Source organism: Lytechinus variegatus, chromosome 16 (genome assembly GCF_018143015.1).
Source record: "Lytechinus variegatus isolate NC3 chromosome 16, Lvar_3.0, whole genome shotgun sequence".
In the NCBI taxonomy this organism is placed as follows: domain Eukaryota; kingdom Metazoa; phylum Echinodermata; class Echinoidea; order Temnopleuroida; family Toxopneustidae; genus Lytechinus; species Lytechinus variegatus.
Genome location: NC_054755.1, coordinates 7841068 through 7867605, shown reverse-complemented (window position 1 = coordinate 7867605; position 26538 = coordinate 7841068). Strand labels below are relative to the sequence as shown.

The window sequence follows — 26538 nt, the reverse complement described above, 5'->3', positions numbered from 1 at the left end:
GCTTCCTCTCCCCTCTCTCCTTCACTCTCTTATAAATCCATTTAATCAGGTAATTCTATTTGACACCCAAGCTCTCTCAACAAGGGTAAGTTTTATGAATGGACGTATTTCGGGGTGATGCTTTCCCATTACCTCATTTGACACTATAATTTTATTTTTTGGAGTTATTGAACAGTTAATGGTGGATGGGGTGGGGTTTTTTTTTCATGAAGGGCAATGGAGATTTTTTTTCTATCAGTGTAAAGTCTAGAATGATTTGGATTGTTTTCGTTTATTTAAAAATAGGATAATTCAGGCTACTGGGAGCGATTTGAAATAGGGATGCTGGTTTAAAATTAACAATTAAACAAAAGTTTCTTGACAAAATGACGGTTATTTTGGCCCAGTAAAAATTTGACAAGCACAACAAACCTTTAAACTACAAAATGAAAGTGCTTTTGATTGAATTTCTGCTTTTTAGCAAACCTACCAGATTTCCAGGAGGTGCTGGCAACGATGAATAGCACACGCAGCACCCCACTTCCAAGAGAATCGTGGGGGTTGCTTCAGCACCCTAGCACCCTCGATTTCCATTGACTGCAGGCACAGAACGCGATTGAAACTTTGATCAACAAGTGGGTTTCCACGCAAAGACTATAGCTCATACAAATCTTGTTGCTGCTGAGCGCGAGGGCCTTCAGTACACAAGGCGCTAATAGGCTGCACATTCAGACCATTAGCTCAGGTTAAGGGCTTGCGCAACAGACTTGCTTTCCAGTGCCATGCGATAATTCAGAATATATCAAAACTTAACAGTCACTCTAATGACTTTGATTCCAAACTTACCTATTACTTAACGGTCAATTCCTCCATTGTTGTTCATTTGAATTAATAGAGAAAAATCAATCAAGCATAATGCTGAAAATTTCATCGAAATCGGATGTAAAATAAGAAAGTTATGACATTTTTAAGTTTTCCTTTTTTTCACAAAACAGTTAATGTGCACAACTCGGTGACATGCAAATGAGAAAGTCGATGATGTACGTCACTCACTATTTCTTTTTTTATTGTTTGAATCATACAATAATATTATTTCAATTTTTACCAATTTGACATTAAGGAAAACTTAACTGAACCATAAGATGTAATAACGATGGTAATACCACACGTTAATGGAGGAATAAAACTTTGTCTAAAAGGGCAATGATGAGAAAACTAGAATAATTAATATGTCATATCAAAATATACGATAGAAATGGTGAGTGAGTGGTGTCATCAGTCCCCTCATTCAGTGGCGTACCTAGGATTTTCCACAGGGGGGGGGGGCAAAACCGTCCGCCAAAAAAAAAATCTTCAATCACAAATAAAGGATATTGTACCAGAAAAAGAAAAAAAAAGTGACAAGCCAAAAAAAAAAAAAAAAGGTTTTCAAGCTCGTCAGGTGAGGGGGGGGGGGGAAAATAAAGGTATTCAATCTCGTTAGGGGGGGGGGCAAAAAAGGTGTTTCATGCTCCTCGGGGGGGGGCAGAGATACGTCCTTTGCATGGGCAGAGTGCCCCCCTGTTGCACCCACAAATGTAATAACGCCCACAAATGTAATAACGCCCACAAATGTAATAACACTTTACCCACAAATGTAATAACGCCCACAAATGTAATAACACTTTACCACAAATGTAATAATTTTTGATCGCCCACAAATGTAATAATGACTTTACCCACAAATGTAATAAATTTTAAGGGATTTTTGGCGAATCCGTTCTAAACTAAAATCCTATAGTAATCATATAGCACAAAAGTGCAAAGTCTTTTTTTCAGACCGGGTTAATAAAACATCAAAGTACAAGTCCAAAGTCTTCTTTCCAGACCCGGTTGTTTCAAAAATTATAATATAAATCCAAAGTCTTTTTTCCAGACCCGGTTGTTTAAAAAATTGTGATATAAATCCAAAGTCTTTTTTCCAGACCCGGTTGTTTCAAAAATTATAATATAAATCCCAAGTCTTTTTTCCAGACCCGGTTGTTTAAAAAAATATAATAAAAGTCCAAAGTCTTTTTTTCCAGACCCGGTTGTTTAAAAAATTGTGATATAAATCCAAAGTCTCTTTTCCAGACCCGGTTGTTTCAAAAATTATAATATAAATCCAGTCTTTTTTCCAGACCCGGTTGTTTCAAAAATTATAATATAAACCCAAAGTCTTTTTTCCAGACCCGGTTGTTTCAAGAATTTTAATAAGTGCAAAGTCTTTTTCCTGACCCAGTTATTTCAAAATTTATAATATAAGTCCAAACTAAGATACGATAATGATATTCCTGTGGAAAAAAATGGGAATCGAGCTTAGTCTTTTCTCCAGACCCAGATAATTAAAACTGGTGGAATAAATGTCTTTGTTGTTGTTTTAACTTATACGGTGTATATTGTGAATATATGCACTAAGAGTAAATTGAGAATCAAGCGTAGTCTTTTCTCCAGACCCGGTTACCTGTTATTTAAACATTATGAATAACAGTTTAAAAACAGTATAAAGACCCCATAATCTTATTAATGCTGGATATATAGCGTAGTCTTTCAGCCCATTTTTTTCTTAAAAACGCTAATAGTAAGAATTAAAAAAAATCCAAGTTTAAGACCAAACAAACCTTCAACCTAAGAACCTGTTTTAAAAGATGTTTAGAGTGTTGTCTTTATTCCAGACCTAAAACAGTTACGAAAAAAAAATCTTCTAGCATAAGACCTTATATTCTTATTCTCGTGGAATAACACGAGGTTTAAAACGTACTCTTTCCTCCAGACCCGGCTATTAAAAAAAAAGTAACTGAAAAACTTCGAATCTAAGACCAAATTTCCAAAGTTTCACCCAGTAAAATTATGTCTTTTTTAAAAATAATTCTACTACCCCTACAAAACATTGTAATAACGCGTGGGTAAAGCAGACATCCTTTCTCCAGACTTGGTTACTATTTGAAAAATAAAATAGTTTTTACAAATATTCTAAAACGAATATCCAATAATCTAATTACTGTGGAACAACATGAAGACCGATTATCGAAGATCGACTTTCCTCCAGACACAATTATTTCAGGAATAAAAAATCAATAAAACTCAACCCCCAACAACGAATCTAAGAACCAACAATCCTCCAAATTAAGACCATGCATGTAGAAAAGCACACGTTTAGAGCGTTGTCTTTATTCCAGACCCGGTGATTTAAAAATGATTTAAGCAATCCTAAAAACAAAAGACTCAAATTCTTATTCTTGTGGAATAATATGAGTATTATGCTCAGTCTTTCGTCTGGACCCGGTTATTTAAAAGATAAAGAAATATTGAAAAAAAAATTGACAGCTGAGACCAATCTTCAAAATTAAACCCACTTAAAATGCTTGGGCTTAGAGTGTTGTCTTTACCCCTCACCGACGTATATTATAACTTTTGAAACGACCGGGTCTGAAAAAAAAGACTTTGGACTTGCATTATAATTTTTGAATTAACCGGGTCTGGAAAAAAGACTTTGGACGTATATTATAATTTTGAAACAACCGGCTCCGGTAAAAAGACTTTGGACGTATATTATAATTTTGAAAAACCGGGTCTAAAAAAGACTTGGACTTGTACTGTAATATTTCATTAACCGGGTCTGGAAAAAAGACTTTGAACTTTTGTGCTATATGAACGCATTACTATAGGATATTAGTTTAGAACGAATTCGCCAAAAATCACTTCAAATTTATTACATTTGTAGGTAAAGTCATTAACATTTGTGGGTAAAGTGCATTATTACATTTGTGGGTAAAGTGTTATTACATTTGTGGGCGTTATTACATTTGTGGGTAAAGTGTTATTACATTTGTGGGCGATCAAAAATTATTACATTTGTGGGTAAAGTGTTATTACATTTGTGGGCGTTATTACATTTGTGGGCGATTATTACATTTGTGGGTGTAACACCCCCCCCCCCGTAGGTACGCTAGTGCCCCCATTTTCATACTGACCAGGATGTGCATATAACTGTTTTGTGAATTTTAGCAAAAAACAAGAATGTCATAACTATCTTAGGTCTATCTGACTGTAGTTTTCGTTTCATCTTAATAAATCACATTATCTACATAGTAAACATGGTCTATTTCTTTATTGCATTTATTGCTCTTAAACCTGAAATTGATTAGAAATGGAAAACTGTCCTTAAAATGCAGAATTCAGATATGAAACTCATTTTTATTTTTATATTATAACATTGGGTCCCTACGGATTTCTTTCTTTTATTCATTTTTAAACTGTCATCAGATCTGACAAATAAAATATTCGAGATGCGTTCCTTCATAAAAGAACAAAATGGTTTCGTTTTGATGACCATTCACATGTCCAGGGAAAGGAAGAAAAGGAACAACCCTGACATCAGGGTTTTAGAGAAATAATTTTAGAGAAAGGGGCAATTTTTTTGTAGGATATTTCGTCCGCGAAAAAAATTGACAAGCCAAAAAAAGGGTCTTCAACCACAAAAAAAATAATTTCATAACAGGTAAAAAAATTGACAAGCAAAAAAAAGGTATTCAAGTTCAAAAGAGGGGATACACGTTTGTTTCCATGGCATTTTTACATTACAAATTATTAATTTTGCCTCTCGTCAGGGGGGGGGGGACAGGGATAAGTCCGGTGCATGAGTTCTGACTCGTCAGGGGGGGGGGCAGTCTGCCCCCTGCCCCCCCTTAGGTACGCTAGTGCCTGACATACACTGAAAATGCTAGACAACATGTCACTATGGGTGATTTGAGAAACATTGATTTCTTTTTCAATATCAATGTCACTTTAAAAAAACCCTGTTACTTTGCGTTATGAAATGTTGCCGGATCTCAGGAATAAACCCATCTGGGATTTCAAATGCATTAACGTGATGGAGAATGGAGGGTGTTTCTATGGGGGGAATTTATTTGATTTTTAATTAATTTGAGTGTTCGTTCAGCATACTGTTGATGGATTCGGTACCTACATCCAAATCATGTAATAAAATACAAATTATAAATACAACTTAATATCATAATCAATCTTAAGCTTATCCTTGGAAAGTAATGACCTGCTTTTCAGAATACTCACGCAGTAAATTATGTGTGTGTATTGGGTGCAGGTATTTTAAGCGGAGCTATGTAGTAACGACATAGATATTTTAAAACTATGAATTCCCAACGATTATGCCGAAAGTACCTATGAATGACGAAGCTTCTATTTCTAGCATTTGGGGATGGATTTTATAATATACCGGTAATCAGATAATTTGAAAAAGAGAGAAAACCCTAGAAATAGACTTAAACAACATTAAAATGCGTGATGTTTTTTTTTTCTTGAAGAGGTGAGCTTTTCAATAAATCGATTTTCGGATGCTTTCATGACGCAAATTGACGACTTTCATTTTTTGTTTAGCTTCCTACCTGTTTTTTTTTTTAGAAATCCATTTAAATACACCCACTTTAAGATGTTCTGAGCCTCAACTTAATTTCTTACTTTAACCATTATTAATTACCTAAATAGACACTTTCGTCATCATTTTTTCTACATTCAAGGACTGATCTGAATCTGACCTCCTTTTCAATTTGTTTTCTATCTCCGTAATGCGAATGTCACACCCTCAAAGTAGAACTGATAATTCCAAGGCTGAGGACTGTTTCTTGTACAGCAAATTGGCCGAAAATTGAGCAGTATTTAAAGCATCATGTTCCAGATGTAAGATAGAATGAGAGTGATTGTTCGTCATTCATATCGTAGTCATCAATGTGTTTATCAGTTACAGATGAAGATGAAAAATAAATACGGATGTGTGAGAGAGAGAGATGTACCAGAGTATAGATGGACCTAAAATATTAACAAAAATTGGTCTACATCTATATAAATACAGTTAGAGAAAAGGAGAGGAAGCTTCAATTCAAATAAAAATTGAAATAAAGATAAAAAAGGATCTAGGGAAAGAGAATAAGAGACTACGAAATGTGAGAAGGAAAATATAAGAGAAATGGGTAGTGAGATAAGGGCGGGGGGTGAGATTTTGGCGCTAAAATACAAGAAAAAAATTAATTTGTTTTTTTTTCTTCAAACTTATTTCACAGATTTTCGATTGGAAATGTCATTTTGGGCACAACATTACATTAAAACTATGAACATGAAATGAAGAATAAAGGAGATTAAAAGAGAAATATATATAGATATTGAGAGAGAGATGATACGAGAAAAAAGGAGAAAAAAAAAGAAAATTAAAAAGACAGAGAGACAGACCTAAAAAGGGAGACGGAAAGATGGAGACAGAGGGGGGGGGGGGGGGGGGGGGTATGAATGATGTCAGATATGATTTTTCTTTTTTTGTAACAGTGTGAATTTGTATTTATAAACTCATTCTAAAAATAGATTGTCAATATAGAGGGCAATTATTGCAAAACGTCACTGCATTTTCACACATTGAAAATGTTATTAAGTGCGTCATTAATTTAGCCATTTTGTGTCATGCAAGTTTTATCAACCCTCAGTGACAGAATTGGAAGCTATAAATATTAATGATAGTTGTTTTGGGAACGAGATTCCGCGAGTTCAAAACGACGTTGCGTGATCACCTCATTACTGATCGATACCAATTCGCTATCGATCTCTCATTTGAGTGAATTTATCACGTGCATTCACTTAATTTGCAAGGCATAGTTACACAAAGCCGTCGTCAGTACACATTCGTTCACAACCACATAGATTAGGACAATGAGGGTTATGGATAAAAGGAGATCTAGAGATGTAAGATAAATGGAGTGAGAGGTGGCGTGTTTTACATGTGTTCGTTATACTCCAGGGACCTAGGAACGATTTTTTCAGTGGGGGTGCTGAACGCTCTCCTCAACGGTGGTTGGGGGGCCGGGGGGGGGGGGACACAATTGAGTTTTCCATAATTACACACACACACACATACACACACATATATAGATTGAATAATTTATGACAGTTACTTCTTAGCTTTCTTCTTATAAAAGAACATAGTTATATAATTAGATACTCGAGCGCGAAGCGCGAGCTTTTTTTGGGGGGGTTATAATTTTTGTCTTGAAAATTGAACATTTTTAGCAATGTTTGTGTTCCTGAACAAGATGCGTATGTAACAAATAATAACTGCGAACGTGATCAGCGCGAGCAGATATTTTTCATATACGCTCTGGTCTGATCGAAAGGGACGTGTTTTAAGAACTGTTTGTAGTTACCCATTAAGACGATACATGTATCAACAATCAAATAATGCGAGCGCGAAGCGCGAGCTGAAAATTTTGACATTCCGACCTAAATACTGGACATTCTAAGCACTTTTTGTAGTCATGATCAGGATAGGTATATAACTATACATTTGCTGCGAGCGGAAACAAAATTGAGATTTCAGATAAAAAAATACGAGACATTCTAAGCTGCACTTTTCTAATTATGAAAAGAATAGGTATATGACTACACAATTGATGCGAGCGCGAAGCGCGAGCAGAAGTAAAAAATGAGATTTCAGACCTATAAACGGGACATCTTAAGCACTTTTCTAATCATGAACAGGGTAGGTATAGAATTATACAATTGATGCGAGCGCGAAGCGCGAGCGGAAACAAAATTGAGATTTCAGACCTATAAACGAGACATTCTATTCATGTTTTGTAAATCAAGAAAGTGATGGGTAATTTGATATATTCTTATATTACTAATGTGAGCGCAATGCGCGAGCAGAAAATTTTTGATATTCTGATCTGGAACTCTGGAACTCCGTACTGAATGTAATATGGCTTAAACAGATAAATAAAAATCAGACAAACATAATAATAAAGAAATTATAAAAATTCGACAAGGAAACCAAAGTTATTGCATTTTAAAGATTAGCATTATTCCAGTGAAACAGTTTTAAGCATGTCTTTATTAATATTCAATGAGCAAACTGATGATGTCATATCCCCACTTGTTCTTCTGTATTTCATTTTGTAGAATTAGGTTTATTCAATATTTTCCCTTCAAGAACGAAAAACAGTTAAATTGACAACTGATTTAGATATTCTTTGCTGCAACTTATTTCATTATAAGGGAGACATGTCATTCACACTGGTTTGAAAAAATTGAAACAACTTTGATTCCATGTAATAATACCAGAAACAGGATAGTGGGGATGTGACATCTTCAACCCACATGGGCAGAAATTCCAGAGGGGACAGGGGGACACAATATCAAATGTCCCCCTCCTATTTGGGGTCTTTCATTATGGAGGAAAATACATCACCTCCCAATCAAAATAATACATATATTTTTGACTAAATGACCATTGATTTTGGGTGAAAACTTTTTTTTTTAAGGGAGGGGGGGGGGCTTGTCAAATTTTGTTAGGTTTAAAACGACCCAACATTTAGGGTGATTTCTTTTTGGGGTTTTTTTTTGCTTGTCAAATTTTCCGGGCCCTGGTCCCCCTACCTTTGGAGACAAATTTCCGCCCATGTCAACCCACCTATTAATTATGACATGCATATCACCGTTTTCATAAAATATTGCTGAAATTTAGAATTAAATAACTAAACTATTTGTTATCAGATTTTCATAAAATTTATTTATTTTTATAAAATGTATTTGATATATTTTCAACCCGGAGTACCCCCAAAAGTTGCGTATCTTAAAAAACATGCGTATGCGTGTTTAGAGACAGACTTATTATCTGGGCATTCTAAATACATTCTTTTTTACATAAAAATCAATAGTGCAAGCGCAAAGCGCGAGCAGAAAATATTTGATATTCCGATCTGAAAAAGGGTAAATTTAAACACTATTTTAAGTACTGTGTGGGAAAATTCTGAAGGGGGAGGGGTTCTACAAAACGTCGTTCATTTTCATTACATTTCTGTCATTTATTATACCTACCACTAGCTTTCCAGGAGGTGCTGCCTATGGAAAATGACCTGATGACATGCAGCACCCCCAAATTTTGGGGCTGCTTCACCCCCAGCACTCCCGCTTCCCAGGGCCAATGGGCAGGGCAAAAAAGACTGTGAAATTTGATTTCTATTGTCTGATTTGTACAAAACACGGACGGTCGGGCGCGCGCACACTTAATTCGACATAAAACCTGGAAGTTTCAAGTCCAGCCACACCCATGTGTCCCTCCCTGCTATCGAGTAGTGTGTAAACTAAGGTTATACGTATCGCGCGCGACTACGTCTATATCGAAGTGCCGGAGCCTGATTGAGTCGCGTTATAGGCATGATAGGAGCGATGTTATTGGAATATGTGAAAGATTATGTAAATGATTTGCGATTTTTGGATGTGATAATTATGTACATTATAACATATTAAAAAAATACAGGGGGAATCTGATTTCGTGGGGGTGCTGCCTATGGACAATAATACACGCAGCACCCCCAGGAAAATTTCTGGGGGTGCTTCAGCACCCCCAGCACCCCCGCTTCCCAGGTCCCTGTTATACTCCTTATTAAATCTTCATAATTCCCCATTCCTTTGTCTTGTTCCATATCCCACATTAATGCTGCTGCACCCTTTCATATTTTTATATTACGAATATATTTTCACCTATGTAAAGAATGTAATTGACCACCATAGATGAGTTCATATCTCACGTATATCGGGGCCTGGTTGCAGAAGGAGCTGTAATCAATTATAACTTTAATTATTGAATCCATCAATGCAACTGACATCATTGTTTTACTTCACATCTGTGCAATTTAACAAAATATACACTTGGTGATGTTTTTTCTGACCTATCAGAGTGTGCATTTTAAATACACTATAAACTTTGGAGAGAATGCTATTGACGACCTTGGGCGAGTTCATATCTCACATATTTCATGTTCTAACAGCAGAAAAGGGTGCAATCAATAATTGTTGATTCATGAAGTAGGCCTAATCATGCTAACCGTATTGAATAAAGAAAGGACAAGTTTTCTTGTTTTTCTGTCCTCCAAAATTACATTCTTGAAATTTCATTTGACAATTCTCAATATTACCCTCTACACCTTTAAAAGCAATTCAGAATGCAAATTTGAGCTCCCCATCATGGTCTAACCCCCAACCTGCGAAATAGCCTGTAATGTGTGATGCGTGATTGCTGCTGGTTATTCAGCCACGATACTGTAGACAAGACTAATCAATAATTGATCAGTGGAAGATCAGCATGTATTGTACAGAATGAATATCCCCAGTAGCATTGCATGTAGTAATTTGCATTCGTCGCGACCTACGTGATGCTTAGTACTATAGTAACGTAGAATGGTAGAGAATGAATGTTGAAAGGAAGACAAGAGACTCAAGGAAGAAGAAAAATTAGTAGATAAAAGAAGAGGAAGAATTAAGCGTGACAGAAAAAGATTGAGAAGGAGAAAGGGTGGGGGAGGGGGGTTATAAGCGAGGGTATGTGTGACAGAGAGAAAGAGACGGAAAAGAAATTGCGTAGGAAAAAATAGAGATAAATAAAAGACAAGGAGGAAAAAGAAGTAAGAGGAAGAAAGACAGAACTAAGCTTGTGAAAATTGAATGGAAAAGGCCGAACTGATTTTGTTCAAAAATGAAAAAATGGAATATCAAGCTAGCTAAAGGTGCAAAGAAAAAATGATTCAGACGGAAAGAAAGATAGGGTAGAGAGAGAGAGAGAGAGAGAAAGCGCGTAGACGTAGAAGAGAGTACGTGATAGAAATATATAGGGAAAAATGGGGAAAAAAAAATGAATAAATATATAAAGAAAGAAAAAAAATAATAGATAGGGAAAGAAAATGAATTAAGAAAAAAAAGGAAGAACGATGAAAACATGAAAAAGAAGGCTAAGGACGAGATGTTGACAAAGAGACAATGGGAACTTGAATGCATAATTTCTACTCATCATGACACTATTGGGTAGCGTTTCAGATAACACGCTATTCTAACAGAAACATAGATCTTGTTTGTGTTAATAAGGTCGAGTTAGATTTCTTTTATGCTCTTAAAATCACGGCTGCAGGGATAATCTAAAAAATATCTAGATGGCCCTTGAACACATGTTGACCTTATTTAGAAAAGAGAGAATTACCAGAAGGCATAAATATACTACTTCAAGACGAGGTCTCATATTCTTTCATCTTTGACTTAATAAGATATAAGTAAAATCTGTGCAACGAAGGGCACCTTTCTTCGAAAGAGATACTTGATGAAACAAAAATACATGATAGCATCGCAATAAGTACTTATGGGTGTTGCACTATTCAAAATGCAAATGCAATCTTTGTGGAGTTGCTGCGTTCTTGGCCTAACTAAGGATAATCGTTCTTCAGCCCTGTTGAAAATAATTGCGAAAAAGGGATATCATTGAACATGAAGACTTATTGTTACTTTATTGATTCCCCGAATAGGAGAGGCATGAATTAAAAGGGTAAGCAACATCGATGTATACATGGCACAAAAGCGGTCACCGGTCACAACCACTTCTGGAAGTACTTTGCAAAAAAAGAAATCACAAGCGCTGGGAAAAGAGTATTTATTATGAGAGGAAGAGCGGTGGCTCTGGTATATTTTTCAAACACATACACACACACACACACTCACACCATATTCATACATACCGTACTCCCCTTTTCTCCATCTCCCTCCCTCTCTCTCTCTCTTTCTCTCAACTTACATTTTTACCGAATGGTAGATGTATATCTGATACCCACTAGCGGTGCAAGTCACGTGACCACATGGACGTAAACCAATGAGCGCGTCCGTTTCAAGAATAACATAGTGAATCATCTAGTTCATCGGTCGATGACATGCATTTGTGTTGCGTTAAATGATAGTCATCACCCAAGACAAAGTATACTCATTATCTTTTATCCATTGGTTACAGAAGACTGTTTAAGTGAAATGGTGTTTTGTAGATACATGTAAGTGCACGCCACAGATTCGTTTTAATAATATCGGATATATATTTTTACTACTTGTAATCAATTCTACGCGGGTGAGTAAAACCGTGAATAATTATTTTATTGTTATATATATAACTGGTGTAAAATGTAAATGAATGGATGCGTTTGGAATAGGTTGCATATTAATTTCTGACCCGTGTTATCATGGTTATATTCTTTCATGTCATATGTTATATGGTTATATTCTTTCGTGTCAACGAAGGTTGATAATTATTTTTCTCATTAATTTTTTTTCGATTATTTGTAGATTTAAGAAAATCAGCCCCGTTAATCGATTTCCTTTTTACGATTGCGGTTTCTCAAAAGTGCACACATGCAGTGACCATATAAATTATTGTACAACACACACTGTTAACAAAACCCTGATTTTACAGGGGAAAAAAGAAGATATTGCAGAAAGCAATAACAGAATCATTCTGTAAATTTATGAAACAGGAATTTGTCTGCAATTCAACAGAACACGTCTGTTTAAAAGGGGGAAAAGGGTGTTTTATTAACAGGATTAAAGGAAATTGTAAGATTCCATACACCGAATACCAATTTCCTGTAAGATTACGCTATCTGGTATTGTTCTCGAGACTCTGCTGCAGGACCTTCTTTTATTTTAAGGATACATTTTCTAACAGTGCATAACCTATAGCTGTAGTTGCATATCACTTAAACATGTTGTGGAGGTGAACACTCGACGACGTAACCGCCACCTCCTAAACATCACATGTACATCATGTTGCTACACACTAAGAAATTCGGGTTCAATTTTACACCCCTAGGGGTGCACAGACTTGTCCCTATACGAGTACCCCTAGCGGTGCACAAGTACACTCCGAATAGGGGTGTACAGTGTGCACCCCTATTTGGGGTGTCCATCTGCACCTTAGAAGGTGTACAGTCTACCCCTTAGGCTGCATGATGTACCCCGATACTTCCGGTCCAATCTCTTTCTGTATCGCTTTGTTCTAGTTATCTTAGTTGGGACTCGAACTTACCTCGTTTTATCTGTAGTCAAGATTCTTCCTGCTATGCCAGCGAGTAGTGCAGAGACCAGATGAAGTCCCAGGCGACATGATCCGATTCTATTTTACTTGTGCTGATGGTTGTGATTCAATTAGCTCTATTTACCTAATTTACGTAATCAAATATGTTTTTGAAACAATTATCATCACATAAACGTTACATATATAACGAATCATTTCACTTAGGTAAAGTGTGGGGTTAATGCATCGTTATTTATGGTAATCTTCGATTACAAATCAATTTAATCTATACCATACGTCTATCAGCGAGACTGATGGGGTGCACGCAAATAGTACAGGGTGCACAACAGACACATACTCTCGTAAAAGAGCTAACTTGCACCTCGATGGTACTGTGAGGTGTACGCGCGCATCGCACACCCAATTTGCACCGGGATTTCTTAGTGTGTAAGAGAGAACCATGAATATTTGTTCAAATCAAACATTTACCTTACATCATTGCAGCTATAATTAGTTTTCGGTTATCTGTTCATAACATTATGAAGGAATCTTGAATAGTGAACATGAGATGGGATTTTTGAAAATGTTCCCCGGCCGCTATTCTTTGAAGTTAAGAATAATAATGAAAAGTATAACATTTAACAGGAATTTCAACACTTTTCCCCCTTATCCCCACAGATACTCATTTTTTTCGTGCGCGCTCTCTCCCTTCATCTCCTTCTTTCTCCCTTCTCTCTCTGTCCTATACTTTCAAGGCAAATGCATTTCTCATGACCGAGAACGTAAATGGCACTTTCTTTGTTTTCCATACTTAGTTTTACTACCGATCGTATAAAGAAAGCAACTCCCATATGATTATCATCATTTTTGTATAGTATGGCTTCTTTATATCGGTCACTGTTCTTGGGAACACATGTAAACATGCTCTAAGATTCGGAGGATTGTTTACTGCAAGAATATCAAATTGTGTTTTCTCAAAACAACATATTCTTCTAGATTATATACGAATATGTCTTGAAAACATCGCAAACATGGTTGAGGTACATGAGATAGACGTGCTGTACATGACGTATGGAATGTGGTCTGTTCTTTTCATATTTTACGTCAGTTATTACGTGGAGTAAAGGGAATGTAAACAACTTGTCACGGATCTGAATCTGTTTATACATTATCCTAGATTTTAGGGTGGTAAAGAACAAAATCTTCAATAATGATAATATACATGATACAAGGGTTTTTTAAAGATGGAATTTGCCTATTTGTGTCATCATCATCATCAACATCATAATCATCATCATTATCATCATCACCATCACCATCATCATCATCATCATCATCATCATCATCATCATCAACATCATCATTATAATCATCATTATCAACATCTTCGTCATCACCAACACCATCCCAATCTCTGCACAAGTATCATCATCTTCATCATCATCATCATCATCATCGCCACCACCACTACCACTTCGCCCCATTATGGTGTTTCAACACAATCATCACAATTGTGTTTTATAATCAAAGGTCTAATGCATTTCCTGTTTACTCCGATCAGTACTTATTTGAGCCGCTAATCCAGCCATCATCAAGCGCGTCTTGATGGCTTCACTCATACGGACATCACATTCTCATTTTTATAAGACTTCAATGAAGTTATTCATGTCTTATTTGCCTTTATTTCGTCCATGCAGATCCTGGCTAGTAATCTTTGACAACATGGAAATGATGCGAAACCTGAACCGCCTTTTCTTCCTACCGATCCTCCTTGCTACCTTCGCGCTCTCACCCTGTCCAGCCGAAGCTTTCAGAAGCCACAGACTCCCTCCTCCTAGACAGTACAGAGGTCCCAATGAACCCCCTTCTGCACTTGAATCCGACTCAGACTTGCTGCATGCCTTGGAATTCCTAGAGCAATACGAACGCGCCAAAACCAGGGAGCCTAGCGGAACTCTTCCAGGGTTGAACGTCGGTTTCGACGGGGCCGACGATTTCGACCCGTACCCGAGGTTCGGCAACGAAATCCCTCTCCCAGATGATATCGGCAATGGCTTCCCGTACCGAAAATGGGACGACGACGACGACAGGAACATAGCCGAAATCGATCTCGAGGACCTGTACGAACCGCGACCTGAAGACCTGGAGACCAATGAGGTGGCATTTGCCGAGTTAATCTTAGACCAGTACAGGAAATACGAAACGGAACGACAGACGGAACTTTTCAATAAAATTCTCGGAGACGTCATGGCAGAGAAAATAATACAAGAGGACGAGGAAGAAAACATAGCGAGGCTTATGGAGGAACAGGCAGAAGAAATTGAAGGTCTTGACGATCTAGGTATGATTTTGGTCCTTTTAAAAACAATATCAATCGTGAGGGGTCTAATAAAATCATTCATACGGGTCTCTTAATTCGGCAAAGCTCAGCAAAGCGGATCATAGTAACAATACATGATATACGATAAGGCACATGGCCTAAATTATTATGCTTGTACATAATAACGCATTGTAGGGAGTTACAGTAGCAGGTTTTCAATAAGAGTCTTGAGGGGGATTTTAGAACAGAGAACATCTATTATCAAATGCCCATCATGACAATAACCACGAGGTCTTTGTAGAAAATTGGTAAATAAAAATAAACAGTTAAGTCCTCGATTCTGTACAAACGACATATTTGCAACTTTTCGTAAGCAGCTCTAAAACTTAGGACGAAGTTGCGATTTCGATTCCTCAATTTTCGACGAATACGTCCCAGCTGTTCTTTGCCAATAATTTGAAAGACAATTTCCATGATTTCCAACGTACATCGCTGAGCAAAAACCCACCAGTCACACAAACGAGACTGACCCAAGACCGACCATCTTCGATGACATAGTCCCACCATTGACCGGTTTGGATTAGGTTTTGCAGGGGTGACTGTGGCGTTGGGGGCTTCATGACATTTGCTCCGGCGACAATTGCTCCGCTCTAAATTCCACACACTAATCGAATGACCAACGTGAATCCTGGGTTCGACACTGTACCCTACCCTTAACCCAAACCTAACTTAAAACCCTATTGTAACTCTAAACCTAACCCCAAATGTTGGACGATGTTAAGCCCGGAACGATTGTCGCGTCACCACACCTATAATGTGAGGTTAATGTATCTTTTTAAAAAAGATTGCACGAAGTTACAAAAAAGTTGTACTTAAATTACAACCCATGTACTTCTCATAATAGAGTTTTATCAAAGTTACAGCGTAATGGGTACTCACAAGGTAAAATGGTAAAATCATTCACATGATTTTGGGGTTCACTGGATTCTATCGGCATCTTTGTTAGAATACGTGTCCGATAAAGCACAAATATATCTCGCCCTTAAACAATGGATATTTTGAAAGAAATAAAAATAAAATTCTTTATTCAAGGAGAAGAAATATTGATTGTACTTTTAAACGTTACAAAAGTTACAAAACAGTGTTTTAATCGATGAGAACTGTTACACAAACATTAAAAATCGCATATCCATTTGTGTCCAACATGTTTTTCGTCGTAAAAATTGTGTCAGGATATTATTAAACAGATATCCCGACGTTTTGTAACTATTAGGCCATCTTGCAAGAAAAACAACATTATCAACTGAGAACGTCATATCGCATAATCTTGATGTCATGTAATACATTTTTTTTTCCTTTGGCGTGTTAGGAAACAGCGGGGTCGTACCTCCGAAAAAAACAAAGTTTGTGGTGGGATTGGTGTAAAACAATGACTCGACACACCCATCCAGGGCCGGCACCAGGGTGATGGAGGGGGGGGGGGGGGGGGGGGGAATAACCAAAAAGCTGTGGTCACTTTATTTTCCTCACGTAAACATTCAGTTATTACAGAGTTTAATTTGACTCTTATTTCTTAAAAACAATATCCCCTTTCCAATTCATTTTGGTTTTTATGTATTTAATATTGAACAAAAATCTTCGGGGACATCTTGGAAGGCGCCGTTGCACCTGCTTTGAATATTGCTGATCAGTGTCCCTTGTCAGAATTGAAGATAGACTCCCAGTCTTACATCGCTGTGTGCTGTCATTTAAGAGCACCGTATCACAAACATGGCAAACACACTTTTTTTAATGATGAATTAGCATATCGATAAAATCAATTCTTCATTTATTTTTCACCACAATTAATTTTTGTTTTTACTATAATGGAATATCATTATCATTTGATTATCATTAGAATTACCATTTCAATGGTAATTAAAATTTGAATAGGAAGGATAACAATGTCCATGCATCAGCTGATGTACGCGGAACCCCTATTCCAAATCTATTTTATAATCGGATTTGCATTGACAGGCCTACAATTTTTTTTGAGAACTTTATTTATCAATTATTCAAACGCTAAATTGACTTCAAATTGAACTCTTATCTCATTAACATCCTCGTTATAATGGTATTACACGTTGAAATGATAATCTCGCCGCACTGTATATCATTAGCAAGTATTTCCCGATGAAAATATATTGATGAATACTGGTTTAATTGGACAATACGTACGTAGGTAGCACTGTTATCGGCGTGTGGATCTAGTGTGGTGTGCTAATTATTTTCCTAAACTGAACTTATCGACCGTTTTCCCCTTTCTGATTATTCACTTCATCATCAAACGAGGTAATTGCTCGTGAAAACGATTGCGTCCAGTTGATTAATTCAAAAATTCAAAGAAGATGACAATATTACGCTAGATACTGTAAGTAAGCATCAACATCCGGCTATTAATCTTCGTGAAAATGAAGTAAATGATTCCAGAGGGCGGGAAATTTGACACCCCCTCCTCCACGTGGAGCTATCCGTTGCGTATTCGTATGGTCTTCGCCCACACCCAACATGTAAACGTGTGATTCCCCATGTTCCCCGTGGTCATTTAATTTGGTATTTCATTTCCATTTTCCAACGCTCGAACATACTAGTTTATTTCTATTATTTCTGAAGTAAACTCCTTAAGACTAGACCCCTCCCCCAAAAAAATAAAAAAAAAACCAATGCAGATGTTATATAAATGAAGATGATAATTTGTAGGGCTCCGCTTTAAGAAATAATATTAATAAAATCTATTGCCTGGTAAATTTAACCTTATTTGCTGTCGGCTCATTGAAGTTTTAAGGTGAAATTTGAAATTTCTATATTAAAAAAAAATAGCAACAGGACAGTAACACAAACAAGTCATATAGATACTTATCCTTTAAATAATAATTGCATATGAGAATAAGTAAATTAAAAAAAAAACCTTTGTAGTAGGTGAAGTTGAATTAAACGAACAGAATGAATAAGTGATAATATTTTAATATTTTATTTTATTCAATCTTCATTGTTCTATTCCTTTATTAGTCTATTCATTATCTTTAATGGGGGCGATACAACAATAAAAAAGAAGATGAACCCCTCAATGTTTTCATTTCATTCGTGCTCGTTTGCATTAAAAAAAGAGGTTGAATTGATAAACTTGAAAATGCCCATTTTTAAATGTGAGAGTGAGCGAAACGAGTTGGAAAAAAATCAAATATGATATTTTTTTTATTTTGTGAGTATGTCAATGAGAGCGACAGACACTGATAATTTTATCACGCTAGTATTCTTTGTTCATGCTCTTATAAATTAGAATATATTTTTGTAAAAAAAAAATAGAAATGTTATTCTACGCTAAATCCAAATTGATTCCTTCGTGAAAATGAAGGTCACCTCAGATCAGTGATCTTTCATTTTTTTTATTGTTTTAATATCTGGATGCAGCCAACATCTTCGAATCCAGTAGTTCAGTGACAGGTACATCAGGTGGGGAGGCGGGAGTCTACCCACCACAAGAGCTGGACTTGCCGCTGTTCAGCGAGTCATCGAACGCTGAGGTAACCCCTGACGAGGAATCCCAGAACTCGGACGACGAAGTCCAAGCCGACGACTTCTTCGTAAGCGAGGCGGGGCTTGAAGCGTTGGACGAAGCGGAAAGAATCCTGAATGAAGGCTACGCAGAAGACGATAGCACAGAAAGCAGCGAATCACTGCCTGACTTTGATGATACGTCAGACCTCACTAGTCTCCTTCAAGATAATGACGAATCTGAGTTCAGCGAAGCAGGTTGGTCGTAATTCTGTTTATTTTTTTCTATCGATTTCTAAGGAAAAGGAAGCCAAAGTAAAACTCCATCTACATCCTTATTACATGGGATATATAATCATTAAAACCCTAATCCCTTTATCCAGGCAAGGAAAACCAGGTTTTTCTTCGATTCTGAAGCCAAACAACCGAGGAGCATTTTCATGAAACAAAGTAATCAATTCTCCTTGACTATTGCAGTTCCTTCCATCTGATTATCTGACAGAAAATTTGTCGGTAACAGCAAAATAAATCAAAATAAACCACCAAACAAACGAATCAACCGGCACAACTGTTCACTAAATGCTCATCTTTGCTCCGTAACACAAAGATTAGCGATCAATTGCTAAATGGACTGACCAATCAAGATCACCGTTACACGCGTTTTGGGTTAAAAATACTGACCAGGAATCAATTAGAAGTGTTCTTTAATATTTGCAATTCATCGCTAACCTTTGTGTTACGGGGCCCTGATCAATTCAGCTCTTAAAGAGCGTGTATAGTGACTGCACTTCGGAGTGCTGATTTGTCTAGTTCAAATTTGAACTATAGACAAATCAGCACTCCGAAGTGCAGTCACTATACACGCTCTTTAAGAGCTGAATTAGCACTTCATTTTTTAGAGTGTAGCAAGTCATTTATCTTCATGTAGATTAACCTGATGACTTGATCAAAATCAAAGTGGTTGCCATGCTGACAGATATCCCTTGCCAATTCCTTCTTGACGATTTTTTTATTCGTTCTATGATGCATTTTGTGCTGGTTTGATATCAAGAAAAAGGGGTGGCGCTATAACCCATTTCACTTATACCGTCTTCACACTTTTTTCACATTTATCCCGGTGCTGTCGTGGGACGGCGACACTGCTGTGAATACATTCACAGTAGAAAATTTAACCCGGCACACTCCCGGGATAAATTCCTATGTATTCATTGACACTGCGTTTATTACCTCTGTAACAAAATACGTGCAGGCTTGTGACCCCGTGAGCGACCCGACTCTGATACACCGGACATACTTGAGGGCGGGGGATTGAACCCACGTCCTTCAAAGGGGGTGGGGGTACTTATAAAAAACACGAGTGTTGAAATTATGAAATGTATGTCTTTTATTTTTACAGGACCATTAACAGAAGAAGAGAAAGAGGAAACATTAAAAGACGTCATCTATAGAATAGTACAGGACACACTCAGAAAGAAACTGGTAGAATCCATGGTCGGAACAGAGGATTCTGACGAAGACTTGTCCATGGAAGAGTCCATTGTGGAAGTAGGGGATTCTGAGGAAGAAGAGTCCATGGCTGATACCGAAGGTGTGTAAATGTTTTCATTGTGTTTTTTTCTTATTATTGCAGGAGTGTCGATCCATGTCCAGATTGGATGATCGATGATCGAGGTTTAAAGAATGTCCAAAATCATTACGCTCAGCATACCAGCTGAAGTTAACCGTATTTTAAGCAAAGTTAAGGGGTTTGAAAGTTCTGTGCTTGAAAAACCCATACATTTTCATAATAAGATTTTTTTCAAGTTGTGAAATTATAGGTGGTGGGAGGGGGCAAATCGATGTCATATCAGACCAATATATTCATGGGGGCGATCACCCACCCCCCCCCCCCCCCTCTAAGTCGACGCCTCTGCGGCTAGGAAGATTTTATTCGGTATATGGTTGTGTAACTGTCAGAGGAAAAATAAGCAGACACGATTTACAATTGATACGCAATAATCATGGTAATGACGTCATTATGTGTTGGTAGGAAGTGAGTTTCACAGCCGAGTCACCCTCGGTATGTATAAAGCGATTGATTGAGAGAAATTTTCAACTTTGGGATAGTGACTCTTTAGTGGTGATCGTGTCAATTGGACATCGGAGGCCAAAGGGGGAGGGGATTCTAAAAAGCTCAAGGAATTGTTTCAGGAAAATGACGGAAAGAGGTACAGATAGATGCAACATTTCTGCGATGGTCCAGTGGATAAACTCCAACTTTGATAGGGTCTTCCATGATTAAGAGACGGGGAGCTTTTCTCTTACTGCTTTAATCGGACGTGCATACTCCATGAAGGACCTGCTTTAAACTTCATAGATTGCCTTGGATTGCCTGGGCTATTGAAGGAGATCTCTTCAACGGCTAAGGCGTCGTAAGGAGACTGTGACAGAGTGTTGGCGACGATGACGCCGGGGAGGGCGATACGCTTCGTTGATTTTAAGGCAGAGTTCATGAAGTAGAGAATAGTATGGTTCTGGATTCGCTTCATGCAGATAAGCATCTCTTCTTTTTGCGTTGAAAGTAAAAACACAAATATGTCTTTAAGTCACGCTGAAGATTCTCGGCGCAGATGATTCTGTCACAACAATTTCTTGTTGATAATAATATTCCGTTTTGAGTCATCAGCAAAGAGACGAAGACCAATTTCCACTTTGAAGCTCACGTCGTCGATGGTATAAAAAGAAAAACAGGGCCGATGTACATCTCCCAGTGGTACAACAGCAGAGAGGGTCTTGAATGTTGAAGCGCAGCAATCTATAACAACAACCTGCTGCCTAATGGTGACATTCTGTCAGAAGACCGCGATGGCAAATGCAGCCAAAGGCTGCCTTGGCATCTATAGAGCAACAATCCTGATTTTCTCTTGAGTGTCTCAGGAGTCGTTCCACCATTGGGTGACACAATTATGAAAGCATGTCAACTATTGATATCTTCTCTTCTTAACCGTGCTATGATAGGAGATTGGTGGACCTACACTCAGGGTACATAATTTTGAAGGTTCTATGTAAGTGCATTGCTATACAACTGATAGTGGGTCGATTAAAAGTAGTTAAGATGGACGAATATCATATTTTTGTTTCGTTTTGTTTCCCAGATGGGGAATACGACAGTCTTCTTGATAATCTGGTGGATGAGATCCGAGAGCAGGTCGACAAACTGTCATCAAGAATCATGAAGGAAATCGAAGGGGAGGACGTTGGTGAGGGCGATGAGGAGGGTAACAACGATGATGACGATGAAAGTGAAAGCTCCGATGGGTACTTCAATGAGGAACCAGTCATAGGCGAGTCGAGCTCGATACCTGACGACATCATTGACGAAATAATGGGCGCCGGTCCAAGCAGTTTCGTCGTCGAGCAGGAAAACGATACTCCACAATCGTCGGTCACGGAGTTCAACGAAGATATGATTAGTGATGAAGACCTCATAAACGCCATCAAAGAAATAGTTCCAGGTATAGTTCTGACTCTTTTACAATTAAAAAAATCTTTTCCCAATGATTATCATTAGGTCCCCCAGTTTGAATGTTTGTCCCGAGTATACGAGCTTTCTCCGAAATGGTCGAGGAACAGTCACCCTATCGTTTGGGACCTACTGCAAAAACTCCGGTGTTGATTTACCACCGGCCCGGAATCTAAATGTCCACACCAGAGAGCTATTGAAGCAACACCAGATTAGAATCAAACCGATGTTGTTTTAATATTAATTAATAATGATAATAATAATAGTTATTTATATAGCGCCATCTTTCTAGAATTATTCTATTCCGATGCGCCATGTTATTTACTTCCCCGGCTTTAGCTCGAGCTGCCTTTCAGCGCTCATGCATTCAAGGAACAAATCCTGCTGGGTACCCATTCACCTCACCTGGGTTGAGTGCAGCACAATGTGGACGTTCTTGCTGAAGAAAATTGCGCCATGGCTGGGATTGGAACCCACGACCCTCTGTTTCAAATCAGAAGACTAATCCACAGGGCCACAACGCTCCACAGTTGGTGTTGCATAAACATATCTTACGTTAGACCAAAACCAAACAGGTGTTGTTTAACACTTCTCTGGTGTGGACGTATACAGATACCGGGCTGGTGTTAAATAAACACCGGTGTTTTTGCAGTGTCCAGCCACCGTCACACCAACGAAACCGTCCCCGGTTCCATGTCGTTTGCTCAGGCGACACAAATGCTCTGCTCTTAATTCCACACACTAATCGAATGACCCATTTTAACTATGGGTTTAACACGTTACCCTACTCTAAACCTGGCCTGGCCCTAAACCCAACGTAAAACCCTATTACAACCATAACCTTAACCCTACAATTTAGACGGAATTAAGCCTGGGGCCCGTTGCAGAAAGAGTTGCAAACAAACGTAACTCTAAAAATCATGCGCAACTTGATTTTCAACCAATCAACAGCGCGCATTTTGGAATTGCGATTGATTTTTTGACTTGCGTTTAAACGCAACTCTTTCTGCAACAGACCCCTGGAACAATAATTGTCGCAGGAGCAAATGTCGTGCCCTCAGTCAGATCAACTATATTTATAATGTCACACAATCGGCCGATTTGGAGGGGGGTTTTTTTTGGTTTTTTTTTTGGGAATTACATGTACGTCAGCACTATTGAAATGCATCATGACTTACTGTCTTTAAGATTTGTGAATAGGGAGAATCTCTTAAAACATGTAAAAGGCTTGGTAGTATGCTTGTTTAGCTGCCCGACCTGGTATTTTCCGCACAATTTTACTGGACAGCATCTGGAGAATAATATTTTACGGTGGTTCTTTTTTTGTAACAATCAGCATATACTTCCTCCTTTGAAAGTAAATCGTTAAACCTCACAGAGAACGCTTCCGTCGTTCCCTGAAGAAAACACCCCTTGAATTATCGATATGCCTGTCCCTTCCTCGTCTTTTTCACCAGCCGCCGAAGCTAAAGTATGCCCTATTCTAAGCTACCTGGTGGATGATTGCAGCGTCATTGAAGGCTTTAGGGGACTGGGTGCCGACGGCTACAAGCAAGCATTTAGTCGTCCATGCAACAGACACCAAATATGCTACACATGTGTAAGTTCTTTTTTTAAATGGTCACAACGATCGGGCGGTGTGACCAGGCCTTAAAGGCATGGTCACACCGCCCGAGCGTTGTTGGAGCGGTCGTGGAGCGGAGAGAAAAAAATCATCACCGTTCGCTACTGTTCACCATTTTCGATTTCGATTTTTTTTATGTTTTCGATTTTTTCCCCAATTTTGAAAGCGAAATTCGACCCTCTTTCCCTATCACTCCACGACCGCTCCAACGACGCTCGGGCGGTGTGATCAGGCCTTAATTAATTTAAGGCACCGTAACCCCTTACGCTTGGGCTGCGACCCAAATTTGGACTAAAATGCGGTAAATTCTGATGCCAATAATGAGACACGGAATATCTTCCTGATAAGAAGTTTTATATCATCTAACGAATAATTAAATCTGTGACTACAGCGAGTTTTTGTACAGCCACGTAGAACGAACTCTGGAACACAGTATTTAAAATATCAGTAGAATTAATGACAACAGCTTTGATGACTTTGCTGAATAATTGTGAAATGGAACAGCGATTTCGTCCTAAGTTTTGGAGCTGACAAAAATTGCAAATATTTTTTATTCTAGAGTCTAGGACGAAGCTGCATTTTTCACTCACCAATTTTTTTACGAAATCTCCTTGGACATGTAGTGTCATAATTAAAAGGGCATTTGGCATTATATATATATATGTATTTATATATATATTATTTTTTTGAATACGTCGTGTCAGTGGAGCGAGAACTTCCTACTATGCGTTAAGGATATGTCAAGTATTGCTGTCTATATACCATACCTCTATCTTCCTGTTGACCACAAAGTATTGGAAAACTAAATAATTCTGAAAAATGTCACAACTTTCATTTTCATCAAACTGTCAATTTTTATTCTTTTTTAAATTTTTCTACTTTTATGTCAAGCGACATATCGCCAATATAAACTTCACTTTTCAATCTTTATTTCACAAATAAGAGACACGTAAGATTAAAGTGAGATAGCTAGTATAAAAGATGACAATAGAATTCAAATTTCCATTATCTCCTCCTATTAAATATTATTCAAAGTAATACTTTAATTCTTATCTGAATATGACCACTCCTGAAAGATTTTTTTTCTCTTGATTTGACAAGTTTGATAGGTATGAGGAAACCAACATTTCGCACGTTATATGATTTTTTTTACTGCGCAACTGTGATTATTATTCGCTTACTTTTTATTACTTTTCATTCTCTCAACACAGAGTACATCTTATGAAATCCCAACAAAACTATGTGACGAAATTTACAAAGCCGAGTTACTCACACTTTGTAACGGGGACCTGGAGTGCATGCAACGAGCGAAGTATTTCTGGTTGGCTGCCACCAACGACCGGACAGCGCCAGACGCCACCCTCTCCCTTTGTAGTGATCGTTGTGTGTTGGATTATCTCCTTAGTGATTAGAATAAACCCGGAAGTGGGCTACTCACACGATTGCGTGGGGCGTGGGATCTGGCCGTGATCATCGGCCAGGGCAGAGTGGTGCTCATTTTTCTTATTTCAATCGAATCCCACCACGCGCAGGAAATCGACCGTACACCACTCTTGCGCAGCTACTGCGCGCATTCATCTATACACCGCGCGCGCAGCACCTCTTAACAATATCCAATCCACCCGCACTCGTGTGGAAAGTCCTGTATTCATATCATCATTTCATTATTTTACTGTCACACTCCTTAAAATGTGTATATATAGTTGTAGACTGGCGATCTGTGTCTGTCTTAGCATCATTCTTATTATATTTATAAAGATTTATCAGAGTCATACATTTTATCATACTTGTATTTTTATCATTGATATCGAATTGTGCAATCATTATACCAATCAATCGCGTTTGTTGAACTAGTATAATAATGTCTGCTCGTTGCAATGAAATACAGAAGTCGTTCGATTTATTTAATAGATGTAATTTGAATCAATAATCCAACTGCTGTACAAAAGTTCCAAAATGCACAACAAAAGCATCATCAAGTGTTAAGAAAATATGTAGCATTCGAAAAAAAGTTATTTTTTTTTCTTTTGCCAAAGATCATTATTTCTAACAAGTGACCATAATCAGATTCCAGTCACGTTAATGATTTATCAAGTGAAGTTTGTATTGTTTTTTTTTTCATTAAACATAGGCACACATTATTATCAATACTGCATATAGCATTTTTATCTATTGGAAGCAAGATGAAAGAGCAAGATAATACCGCCACCTTTTAGGTATCCATATCGATTCATTTTGTTTTCAAAGTGTCGAGTCCAAATTTCTGTCGTGATGTATACGTGTAATGTTATTGATGTGAAGAATCTCGGACATTGATATTCTTATTTCAACCTTAACAAGCACATGCTTGCGATGAAGAAGCTTTAATTCACACAAAAATAACAAAAAGATGTTGAGAAACAGTTGCATTGAAATCTACAGCTCTTTGCACTAAGCTACTTGGTTGCTGTCTGTGTTATGGTTTAAAAAAAGCTATCGTAAACGATAATGTTAACTCTAGGCAATCAAAACTGGAGATACTGACATAAATGGGCCTCCGCAAGATGCAATGATATTAATTAACCCTAATATGTATGGATTCAAATTTCATTTTCAAAATATTGCTTATTACATAATTAGATATGAATTTCGGAAGCATAGGCAATGCATGCAAAACATATGAAAGTAAAGATCGAACGTAT

The 26538-nt window shown here is 37.6% G+C and overlaps 1 protein-coding gene across 3 annotated transcripts; it reads left to right on the top strand.

The window, feature by feature from the left end:
- LOC121429673 lies at positions 1-26315 on the top strand. Of its 3 annotated transcripts, none has more exons than XM_041626834.1 (7): positions 1-85; positions 14575-15218; positions 18648-18989; positions 20128-20319; positions 21866-22225; positions 23691-23833; positions 25069-26315. In XM_041626834.1, exons 2-7 carry the CDS (start codon positions 14600-14602, stop codon positions 25267-25269), a joined length of 1857 nt encoding a protein of 618 aa, XP_041482768.1. In that variant the 5' UTR covers positions 1-85; positions 14575-14599; the 3' UTR covers positions 25270-26315. The 3 variants fall into 3 exon arrangements, with proteins under 3 accessions (XP_041482768.1, XP_041482767.1, XP_041482769.1); XM_041626833.1 differs by lacking the exon at positions 1-85 and adding an exon at positions 11773-11861; XM_041626835.1 differs by lacking the exon at positions 1-85 and adding an exon at positions 11912-11935.
- Positions 26316-26538: the final 223 nt, after the last annotated feature.